The sequence below is a fragment of the Ruditapes philippinarum genome, unplaced genomic scaffold (assembly GCF_026571515.1).
Source record: "Ruditapes philippinarum isolate M1 unplaced genomic scaffold, ASM2657151v2 ctg18874_1_1_1_1, whole genome shotgun sequence".
In the NCBI taxonomy this organism is placed as follows: Eukaryota; Metazoa; Mollusca; class Bivalvia; order Venerida; family Veneridae; genus Ruditapes; species Ruditapes philippinarum.
In genome coordinates this window covers 1-13,078 of record NW_026853247.1, presented here as the reverse complement: position 1 = coordinate 13,078, position 13,078 = coordinate 1, and the positions used below count along the sequence as shown (strand labels likewise).

The 13,078-nt window shown below is 32.1% G+C and overlaps 1 protein-coding gene across 1 annotated transcript; it reads left to right on the top strand.

The window, feature by feature from the left end:
- Positions 1-7,716: 7,716 nt before the first annotated feature.
- LOC132736291 (uncharacterized) lies at positions 7,717-11,335 on the top strand (the record flags this gene model as incomplete). The annotated part of the gene is made up of 3 exons (XM_060723393.1): positions 7,717-7,775; positions 9,880-10,095; positions 11,197-11,335. Coding segments are annotated over exons 1-3 (414 nt in total), but the record flags the coding sequence as incomplete, so codon positions are not given.
- Between the last annotated feature and the right edge of the window lie 1,743 nt (positions 11,336-13,078).

Sequence of the window (13,078 nt, the reverse complement as noted above, 5' to 3'; positions counted from 1 at the left end):
ATGACGTGGGGGCCTAGAAAACGGAAAATAAAATATACCGAACAATAAAATATTGATCTCAGTTTTAATTGATATTCCTGCAAATCATTTTTAAATAGCATAATATTGAATGTCGATGATAATGAATTCACATGACCATTTGGTCAACAAATGGAATCGGTGTTTTGAATCTTAATGTTTATCATTTTGATACCAAGAAACGAAAAATTCTACGACGCCAGTGGTCGTTTTGTGCGTTCTTTAAGGGATTCCGTTTTTTTCTATTTCACCATTTTATGTAATAATGCTGAATACTGCTTCAGCCGGTGCTAGGGTGGTGAACGGTAGCTTGTATTTACCTCTGCCATTTATGACGAAGCTCATTCAAACGGAATCTGCAATATTCATAAGTTTGCCGTGTTGAACGACCTTCAAGTTCTCCATTGTAGATAACAAATGTAATACTACTGATACTAGACAATCAGACTAAGTGAACTGTATATTAATGTTCCTCAGGTGAAAATGCCTTTAATATGATAACTGTTTAAAAAGGACATAAACATCAAAGACAATAGAGACTTATATCAGAGGCTACACTATCTAGTGCAATAACATCGACTTCGAGGGATCACTCTTTATCCAGATTTTTCATCACCTCCAGGCTCCAGACATGGTTAGTTCATTGCAGTATCTGCTTGATCGATATAAAGTGTTAGGTGTTATTTTTCGCCATGAATTATCTTCCACACAAGAGATAAGCATTTATACGTGCAATGACATGAATCAGATTTTTCAACATCAACACCCCCAGGTTCCAGACATGGTTAGTTCATTGCAGTATCTGCTTCATCGATTTAAATTATATGGTGTTAAAAACGTGTTAAAAAACATGTAGAATTATCTTTAATACAGCTAAGCTTTTTAACGTGCAATGATATAAATTAGATCTTAAAACATGGTTGACGAAAACGTGATCATCACTTAAACGGTTGCCAGTTCGACAGGGGTACATTAGAGATATATAAAGGGCAAGAGCCTGTGCTATCTATTGAGATAATGAGATGTTGGATTAACTCACCAACCGGTTCAATCAATGGAAGAAAAAATTATGGTCTCAAATGTTCCTCGACAGAACAAGTCTTGAGACCGATCATTTTTAAAAAGTTTTGTTTAAATGTGAAATTAATCTTATTCCTATAACATAGTTATAATTTTGTCTCTAAAGAAATGAAGTAAATCAGAAATTTATTATAACACTTACTGTTTTGACTAGAGCCCTTTGTTATCGTCTCTTTATCATTAAACAAACAGTTCTTTGCTGAGTTTTGTGTGGCTTTCATTGAACGTCGCCCATCCTTGTTGATCTTTTGCTTTATTTGGATAGCATAACATTTGTTATTTTCAAACCAACAGCAGGCTGTCGAGAGCCTGTTTGTGAGGGCAGTACCTCCTCAATTTGCCTGTTGCTGACCATATCCAAGGAACACATTGCCAATAACTCTACGATTTCAAAGCAGGTCTAGCGGCTGTTCTTTTCCAAACTGATTGGGCTCTGTACAAATAGCAAATCGGCTGTACGGCTAGACACAGGCCATGAGCAAATACTGGGCGTCACCATTTCTGTAAATTCCTAAAATATAACACAAAGATCAACTAGGAAGGGCGGCATTATATGAACACATGCCCAAAAATATCAGCAATACCAGCAGGGCACCAAACAAAAACATTAGAAGGCACACGGGCGATGCAAAGGCAGGTGCTATCATAAGTAATTTAATATGTGAAATCCTTAAACTTTCGGTCCATAGGATCGACCCCTGTCATGATTCTGTTATAGTTGGTTATTGAATAAGTTACGTAAACTTTTTTATAATCCATGGTCATTTCGAGGCAGTTTAAACAAGAGCAAGTTAGTATAAAAATAAAAAATTTACCCTATTCATGTTTAATATTGAATTCTGCTTAATCCGGTGCTAGAGGGCGTGGACGGTAGCTTGCAATTACCACTACCGTCTATGAACAGGCTCAATCAAACCGAGGATGCAACATTATCAAGTTTGCCGTGTTGGGCTTTCTTTAGGGGTTCTGTTTTCTTTAATGTTTTATTCTGTATACCATTTGGAATGTTTTGCATCCCATTTACTGTATAGACAGAATAGTTTTGTATATAATTAAATCTATCTTATGGTTCATGTGCAAGCAATGACAATGTCTGATGGCTCAAGATTCTCAAATTTGCTTAAGTAAAAATTTACAGTTTATAGAAACCATTCTGACAAATCGTTTATTTGACCAAAAAAAAACAGTAAAATCTTCAATGAAAACAGATCATTTGGCAAACATGTCCTTGAAAAATGGTTTGAAATGGTTTATATATATATTATCAAGGTGTGTACTAAAAATTTAATGGTAATTTGTAATTTATGATGTAATTTGGAAATATATCATTGAAACGTTCACATTTTATTTCCCTGTCTATAAATAAGGGAGACATACATTGTATAAAATCATTCCATATTTGAAATTCAAACCCACTTATCACCTGAGGAATAATTCACATCAAAAAAACAAAACCACCATTATACTAACGTGTTTACTTTTCCTGTACACCCCCCACCCCGAGTATAATGATAAAAATGACGGGAGTGGATTAGTTGGCTATGCGAATGCTAACAAAGTTTTCTTTTAGAAGTTTCGCACTGTAAATGTGCTGAATGCTTGGCGACATACCGGACACTGTGGCTTAACTCTCTGGTGACAAGCTTCACATGTATGGTGTAAACATTGTACACACATTACGTTGTCAGTTTGAATTGTCAAGCACACAATGCAGCGTATGTCTAACTCGTACTCTATTTCATTACGAGTTATCTTCAAAAATTTTTATGTCGTTACACTTCTCTATACACTTTGTCATTTGTTCGCATGGTTCAACTATTGGATGTGAAATAACTGTATTTCCAATTGCCATCATAACAATGAAGCATAAAAATGGCTAGCTTTATATATAAGAATCATTTCATTTTGAATAAGCATAACTTTTGGTATATGAATAAAGTAATCATACATTTCTGTCATGAAATGTATTTCCTTAAACAAACTTTAACGTTTCATTTGTTAACAGCACCAAAGATGTGACAAATTTTGACATTTTTTTTTATTAAAATTTTGAAACATCTTTACATAGATGCTGCTCTTTGTAAAATATGTAACTGAAATAGCCTCCCTTTTTAGATGAATTTTCAAAGCTAGTTATATTTAGGCATATTGAACTAAATATAGTTTTCTATTTAGTAACATGATATGGTTATGACAGTCGACAGTGTAATTAGTTTCGCTTTAATTGTAATTTAATCGATCTCTTATTTAAACTAAATACTAAAACAAAATCAATGGTAAAAACATGGAGTTATGTTTTACTTATATTATCGCTTGTTATATACTGCCATAATTAATCCAGTATAAATAAGAAAGGATACGAGATCTCCTTACATTTGTGAATCTGGCGTCTCGGGTTCGATTCCTGTACGCTGCATGTCATTTTCGTTTTGACTGATTGCGATCATTCGCACTGTACTGCAAAAGTTGATTATTTTCATTCATGTTCGTTTATGAATGACATAACTAAACAAGACTTTTGATTATTAAAATAATTCTTATCAAAATAAAAAGACGGTTATGAAGATAATCATATTGATCATAATTATTATTCATGTCACAATTTGAGAACTGACTGGATTTTCTGTCATTCTTCATAGAAAGGTGATTGACAAGGTTTGTCTTACATGTAAATTAAAAGAAATTCGCCTACTTCCGTAAAACAATTCAGTGGTAATTTATCTTGCAACTTTAAATTTACAAATCATTCCCGAGAAAAAATTTATACAAAACAGGACAAACAAATGGGGTACATGTAGTTATTCTATAAAAGTATCAGAAAAAATATACATGTACATGTAGTATAATTAAGCTATTGATATATAATAAACATATTTTTAATCAGTTTTTTTTTTCTTAATATCCAAACTGATAACCGTGTTCTGATAACTGTGTTAAAGTGAATTAAATGTGGCTTACTGCCGTGAACCGGAGGGTGAACTACCTATTCCAAATCAAATCAAATCAAATCAAAATATATTTATTGTCGGTATACATATATAACATTTTACAAAACATAAGCTATGTATAGCTTTTGACCGACATACATGCATATAAACATAAAACTCATAAAAGAAGCACATTAAGATAAACTTTGAAAGACAAATGATAAAAGACAAGTTAAATTACTATAATGTGGGATGTAGACACTAAATGTTATAATTTAAAGTAAAATAATAATAATTGATAAATAGTAATGATATGCTAAGGATATGCTTAAAAGATCTATACTGTATCATAAGTGAATAAAATAATATATATCTAGATAAAAATGCGGAACATATTAATTAGCACATACATAAAATAAGTTTACATTAAAAGTTGGTGGATTCTGCTGATCTTGACCCAGGCCTAGCCTGGACTGCTATAAAAGAAATGAAATAAGATATTGAAAATGAAAAGGATCACAAAAATTTGACCACTAATTAGGTTTTATAAATAAAAATCAAAAAAATCCCCAATTCAAAATTTGCAAGAAGTGATTAGCAGCCTCCTCAATAAGCAAACTTCGCAATAAGCTGACAATAAGCAAACAAAATTCAAGCACACTGGAAAAATAATACATGTACATAACATTTATGTTGAGAATATTAACAAAATTTAAGCCAAATATGTAATAAACAGATACATGTAAGTAAGCAGCAAAACAAAAGAAAGCAGGCAAGAAACAGAACTGAAGATGGAGCTAAACTATAATGCAGGTTTATTGACAGAAAGTACATGAGCAACTCTCTCCATTCCATGCACCAATTAAACTTTTAAATTGGTCATAATTCACTTCCATTCTGAGGTGTTGAGGAAGTGAATTCCATAGTTTAGGTGCATAGGAACGAAAAGAGTTGCTGCCATAACTGGTGGTTCTTACCTGAGGGATAATGGCTACATTTTTATACCTAAAATTAAAAGAATGAGTTTGTATATTAACAAGATCATGTAAGTATGTTGGTCCTTGTTTATGAATAATTTTATGAATTTCGAGGGCTATAGTTCTGATTCGTCTTAATTTTAAATTTGGTAGTTTAGATTTTATTAAAAGTGAGTCATAGTCTGATTGATAGTCATCATAAATGAATCTTAATGCTCTTTCTTGAATTTTCTCTAGTTTTTTTGTGTACTTTTCTCCACAGAAGTGCCAGGTGACAGGGCAGTAATTAAAGTTTGATAGTATAAAAGAGTAATATATGTTCAATTTCCCCAATTTACATAATTTTTTACCTATTCTCTTTAGCACGTTTGGTTGTTTTGAGGCTTTTTTACAAATGTCAGAAAGATGATTATCAAATTTGAGTTTAAAATCAAAGGTTACCCCTAGAAGTTTAACAGATTCATCGCATTGGATTGTACTATCATTTAAATTGAAGCTTATATTTTGATCCCTAGTTTTTTTACCAATAGCAATAGCCTGGAATTTGTCGGGGTTTGCTTTCATATGATTGTCCGAAAACCATTGTATTAATGACTGACTATCTGACTCTAAAGATTCAACAACATTGTCAATGTTTGTGTCACTGCATGATAAAGTGTTGTCATCTGCATAATTATAAAGATCACATTTGTGTACAAAATCAAAAATGTCATTTAAAAATATGTTAAATAATACAGGGCCTAGAATAGAACCTTGAGGAACCCCTTTATAAATATCTTTGAAAGAACTTAAATTAGATCCAAGTTTGACGCATTGTTTCCTATTTGTTAAATAATTAGTTAATAAATCTAGGGCATGGTCGGAGACCCCATAACATCTAAGTTTCATGAGAAGGAGGTCATGGGGTAGGCAGTCAAAGGCTTTTGACAAATCCATTAAAATAGCTGCTATGTATTTATTTTCATCCAGTGATCTTTTCCAGTCTTCAGTAATTTTAAGTAGAGTGCTTTGACAGCCGTAACCTGGTCTAAAAGCAGATAAGTAAGTATTAAAATGGTCATTAAAAAAGTCAGTTAGTTGGGTATTAATAGACCTTTCGAAGATTTTAGATAAAATTGGAAGGATACTAACAGGTCTGTAATTACCTTTATCTAGAGTACTATTTTTCTTATGGACCGGAACTACCTGAGCTATTTTAAGACTATCAGGAAGGATGGATGACTGAAAACTCAGATTAACCATATTAGTAATATGTTCCACGACTGAATGTTTAGACAATTTTAAAAGTTTAGCAGATATGCCATCTTGACCGGTTGCTTTTTTAGATGATAATTTATCAATCTGTTTACTAATGAAGGAATTATTTACAGGTTGAAAATTGAGTTGTTTATCAGATTTAAGATTATTTCTTATAGAATTAAGGCTAGGGTGATTGTTGTTGATTGGTATTGAGTCCGCACCAATGTCCTTAGCAACATGTACATAAAATTCATTAAAAATATCACACACCTGGGACTGATCACTTACTAGAATATCATTTTCACATAAAATCATATCCTTTTTTACAATAGTACCTTTATTTGTTAAAAATGGTTTAACAGTTGGCCAAAATGATTTATTTTTACATCCACCTACACATCTCTCTAAAAAATATTTATTTATTGATTTTCTTTTAAGGCTTGTGACAAGATTTCTTTGTTTACGGTATTTTTCCCAGTTCTTTGATGTTTTGTATTTATTATATGTATTTTGTAACATGCGTTTCTTATAAATAGCTTGTTTTAAGGTTTTATTCATATATGGTACTGTCTGGCCCATTGAACGTTTACGTTTTAAAGGGGCGTGTTTGTCTGTGACTTCCATAAAAGTTTTGCTAAAATTTGTGTATGCCTCGTTTACATTTACAGTGTTCTGGTTTAAGTATGATAAATTAGTCTGTAAATCCTCATTAAATTTTTCAATGTCAAAATTTTTAAAAGATCTATAATTAATCCAGTTTGGTTTTTTACTTTTAGTTTCATCTTTTAGCTGAAATGCAATCAGATTGTGTACATCACTCAGTCCACAATTAAAATTACATATTTTCCCAAAAGAAGAATGGCTATTAGTTAAAATCACATCCAGCAGTGATGGTATACCATTTTTAGTAAAGCAGGTAGCCTTCTTAATTAGACTCGATAAGTTAAAAACATCAATAATATCGTTTGAAGGAGCACATTTGGTTGGATCAAGTAAATAAAAATTTAAATCACCTAGTAAGACATATTCATCATACTTAGAACTATATTTATCTAGAGTTGTCATGCAGTTTTGTTCAAAAGTTTCATTTGACATAGATGGAGGTTTATATGCACCCATTAAAAGCCATTTCTTTTTATTTAAGATTACCTCTATGAATATAGATTCTATATCTGTAAATTCGAGATTTGATTTTCTATCTCCAGCTATATCTGACCTTAAGTACACTGCAATCCCACCACCTTTGTCATTTCTGTCTGCTCGCCACAAGTGATATCCGTTAACCTGCCATTGTGCGTCCGGGAAAGAACCATCTAGTTTTGTTTCTGCAATAAATAAAATATCAACAATATTTTTAATAAGAATTTCTTTTAAAAAGTCAAATTTGTTCCTTAAACTATTAATATTTATATATGCACATTTGAATTTATTTGGACTATTTTTTAATATTTATAAGTTCATCAAAAATAGCTGGAATGTCATTGTCTTCACAATCCGATAGTATTGAAGAGTCTATGCTGATGTTCGGTTCGAAGTATTAGTCACTAAAATGAAACGTGTTACAATTTCTGCACAACCAGGGTTCGTCGTCGTTACTTAGTTTGACGTATTCACTTGCTGAGATTAGTAGCACATTTGATGTGCCACCATAAGTAGCATGCCTCGCAGTACACTGCACGGTGGTTTTGAAGCTACAGGCCTGTAGCAGCCTCCACAGGGAAATTTAATGGGCCCTGGGTTAAGGGCAATGTCTCCAGAAAGCTGAATAATCAATATTTTAACACAAAAACGAAAGTCAATTGGTATTGCTAGATTTCCCCTTGTATACTGGGTGTGGTAGAATAGTTGATGTAGAACATTTGTTTGAAATCCCTGAAAAGTCCAGTTACATTATCTTACATCTTTAAATTAGCTTGGTTTTTATTCTTACCAAAAACGTTTGTTTGCCCAAGTTGCAATTATAAATCATAAATCGTTTAATTATACATAATCTTTTTTATTTTGAAAGATTTAATAGGATAGATCGATATACGTTTTGGAATATAGGTAAATAACAAATGTATAAGGATCATTAAAAATGCACAATCGAATCATAAATGAGATCTTAAAAGCGGACTTCAGTTATATTCTGCCGGAAAAACAATTCGGTGTTGTCTTAACACCCTGTTCAAACTAAGCATTTCTATAATGTTATTTTGGAGTAGTGCATCGTACCTTCAAAACAGCGTTCCGATCGAGAGCTTTAATAGCGCCATGACCGGTGCCGTTCGTTTCTAAGTGTACGGAAATGGTACGTTCAAGTACAGGAGCTGTTGTCTTAGACGCTTGATTTACAGTGGATCTTTTAGTGCTGAAGATTTTCCTTAGCATATTCACTGATATTCGTCTTCCTTGTAAGTGTCACGTATTGAAAGACATACAGGGTATTCTATTCCATGCTCTGTAATATGTGTTAAAGTTAATATTAGCATTTATTTCCGTAAAATGTTTAATTTTGCGATTAAAATTCAATAATATTCATAATCGCCAGGACGCTTATTGAATTTAAGTGCATGTTTTGCACTTGCAGCCATTCTCCCATAATTGAAGCACTTTTAAAAAAATGAAAAATCTGACTTTCATAAACAACGTTTTCTATGATTTGCTTTTAATGTTCAATACCTTGGACAGATTGTGTGGAAGTTTAACACACACCATTCGCTCCATTTTTATACTGAAAGCTTTTGAAGTTTTAGTTACTGAATTCCTTGTCGGAACATGTAGTCAATATTACCATAGGATTACTTTGGAGGTATTGTTTTACTAACATTTTTTAAATTAAACAATCCAAAAAGAATATGCAAATTGTAAAGTTGAAGACCAATGGTTACCCTTTAGAAAAAAAACTGTTATGCCATTATCTTATTCTGAAACTTGTTTACTTCGTATTTGAAAAGCTTGTATAAGCAAATATTTTCGTAACTTAATATTGACATTGTTTTCGATACAAATGCACAAACAAATACCCTGTCATAAAAGTTATCGAATTATATCTAAAATAAAGAAGCAGAAAACAAATCATCATAACTATTAATTCCCGGTGTATCGTTTACCCAAAAAAAAACTTCGGGCCTTCACAAATGATCATTCAAAAGAGACCTTATGATCTGTTACGGAACATAGGTGAAAAATTATAAAAACATAGGATTTAAAACTTCAAATTTTTCACTCTTTAAAATTACTTAAACAATTTAAATGTGGCATCTTCACAAACACATCAATCTTGAAAAACACTGTTTTCAATTAAAAAATAACATCAACAGTTTATTTGTGAGTAGTGCAGGAAAAGATATCTGTTACGGAACATATGTTTAAATCATAATATAACCCTAATACACATTGAATGGTGTAGACTGGCAGTAATTGGAGTTAATAATACAGTAATAGAGTGATTCAGTTCAAGCACAGCAAAGTTGGATACAAGGGATTTGAAAATATAAAAAGTCATAATCCTAGCTATTTTCTTAAGGGAATGCATGAATCACAGATACAAATCAATGTATATTTTTGCTCATATTCTATGCATAGTTATAACCAGTGCAAACAACACAAAGACAAATTGTGGATTGATTTAATCATATCAAACTTATAATTTTTAGGAACAGTAATCATGATAAAGATCCGTTGTTGCTGTTATTGGGCTGTGGTGCTGCAGGACTTTGTGCTCTAAGACATCTAACAAGCAGGCCAGAATTGTACGAGGCTACAGGTTTGAAACAATTGCCAGGAGTGGCGGTACTTGGAGGTACACGGATACTGTTGGGACATATGACAATGGTTGCCCGTACAGTTCCAGTAGCTTACAAAAATTTAAGGTATATAACATATCAGAATGAAAAAACTTACTTCAATTAGTGGTCACCAAATTCTATGATATTGAAACATACAATATTTATGTTTGTCGGATTGTTTTATAGGGTTATAAAGCTATATTTTATGTAATATTTTTAAGAAATTTATCATCAGTAAAATTTATATGTGTCCATTATTCTTCTGGATTCTCGAATGAGTTCTACACTAGATTTCCTCTGTTACTTAACACACCATGAATATTGTATGTTTAAACAGAATTAAATGTTTCCGAAATAAAATATTATTCTGATTTATTTTAAGTAGGGTTCTGTCTATTTAAACAATGAGTTTTGTGCATGTGCCATTCGTTTTTAAGGAACTTTACTACCATATTTATTTTCATATAAACATTTTGTGAGTATTCTTTAAAAAAAAATTCAACAATGATTTTTGCAGCAGATTATATATCTTTATACAACTTAAAAACAATTCTTTTGTAACTATAGAAAAAAAAAAAATAAGTCTCCCCCTCCTGGACACTAACCAGTACTTGTGTCATTCAAGGAAACATATTGTTGAGCTGAGAAGGACTTAAACCCATGATTTTAAAGTTTAGAGATATAACCTTAACCCCTAGACCAATACTCTCTTTACTATGTTCAATAGTATAATATTGCTGAACTGATATTTTAGTTTAATTATATGAGACACTTTGTAATACTGTATTTGGCAAAATTATGATTATATAAATATTTTCAGCTATTTCTTTGAAAAGTTTCAGAAATGATTCTTTGAAAAAGAGTAAAAATTTATTGATGCAATAATTGCAGTACAGTTTTCAAATCTGACTTACATGTAACATTTTGTTAGTTTAGAATTAAAGGTCACAATTCAAAACTTGGGCTAAGATTATTTTTTTGCAAAAACAAAAATTCAGATTCTTTTTGAAATGAAAAACAAATCATTAAAACATTAATCAATATCCATTTTATTATGGACATAGAAATTTCTTTTATCAATAAACAATATTTGATGTCAGTGTTTTCTTTACATATGAAATAAATAGTTGAAAATTTCAGATAGCAATTTCTAATGATGCCATTGTCATCATTGTTTGTTTTCAGAACAAATCTACCAAAAGAAGTGATGGCATTCCCTGGGTTTCCATTTCCTAGTCACCTTCCATCTTTTATAAAACATGAGGAGGTCTTGCAGTATTTGAAGGATTACTCTCAGTTTTATAAACTAGAGAAAGCTATCATGGTATACTCTTACATTTCTCCTTTTCTTGTATCAGTGATTTTCGTCTTCTATATTTTCCCCTAAAATTGCTATATTTTCCCCTGAATTGCCCTATGCAGCTAGTTGATAAAATTAAATTGGCTGAGACTGGAAGACAAAAAACTGGCCCTATAGAAAAGCCCCTGCTATGTACCATGCATGACAAATTGGATTGAAATTGAAATTTATAAAATGTGTGGTAGATTCCATTCTCAGTGTGTTGGAATTTGATTTCAGATTTTCCACCTTTTGTGATTTATCATGCAATATTCTCCCCTCAGAAATTCACAGGGGTTGTTTTGAAAATTGAAAAAATAATCATGTGTATTTCACTGAGAAGGGAATAAGTTTAAGTCTGGAGTTAGAATACTAAGCATAGAAAATAGTACTGTTATTATTGTTTAATTTATACAGAATTGTTCTATCTTTTAGATTGCGATAGAAAGCTATAAGCCTTTTCTGACAAATTTTCTGAATCCTTTTAGTGGAACCAACCAGTACTGAGCAGTGAATGTAAAAATTATCTAGCTCAAGGAAACAATGGACATGCCCCCGTGATTGGGTTTTTAACCCACACTGACTGCAATTGTTTAGAATTATTTGGAGCCACGGCATGACAAAACCAAAACATTGCGTTTGCGACCAGCATGTGATCGCACCCAGCCTGTGCAACCGCACAGTCTGATCAGGATCCATGCTGTTCGCTTACAGACCCTTTTACAAGTAGAGAAACTGCGTAGCGCGAACAGCATGGATCCTGATTCAGACTGCACAGATGCCAGGCTGGTCTGGATCCATGCTGGTCGCCAAACACGCTCTATGTTTGGTTTTGTCATGGCATGGCTCATTTGTCTGATATATAACCATTCCCTAATGAGCCCGACTAAGATTTAATGAGTTTGTTGTAATTATGATTTGTGAATTACTGTATAGTGAACATGATTTGAAGTTGGTTTGGTTTAAAAACATAATTTAGTTTAAGCTCGATTCCGAAAACAAGTTCTTGCAACTTTTGATCCACTTCCTGGAACCAGCCCAGTACTGGTGTCTTATGAAGAAACATGGTCGTGGACTTGATTAGGACTCAAACCATGTTTTACTGGGTTGAAAAGGCAGACACCCTTAACCACTAGGCCAACTGCTGCCCTTTTGGTTTGGAGTTTAAAGAATAGCCTTAATAGACCTTTAGATTAAGCTGCGTATATTGAAATTTAAAGATCTTCAGTAATTGATACAAAACTGGCATGCTTTATATCTATTAAATATTGATTCGCTAGGTTTGTTGTAAACAGTATTCACAAAAAATTAAAGTAATTTCTGTGAATGATGTTATTTAGTTATAAGCATACAAAATGTTGATACTGAAAACATATTAGCTGCCAAAGCAATTCTTGCCTAATTTGTGAAATTTATAGGTTTTATACTGTACTCTCTTTTATTTCCCATTAAAATTATTTTGAAATGTTTTTTGAAGTAACTTGTTTTTCAAATTGTTTTCTTTGTTTCTACATTCCAGTTTTGAAACAAAAGTTGAAAAGACGTAAGTCCTGTTGAGGCCAATAACAAGCTTCGAATGGAAAAATGTAATATTCTCCCAAGACTCAAAAAAACAAAGATTTTGATGCCTGTTTTTTGTTTTGCAATGGGTAAGAGCCTCTTTTTTTAGGATTGCCCAATTTTACAGACCATTTCAAGTTTTTTACATTTGATTACCATATTTTAAAA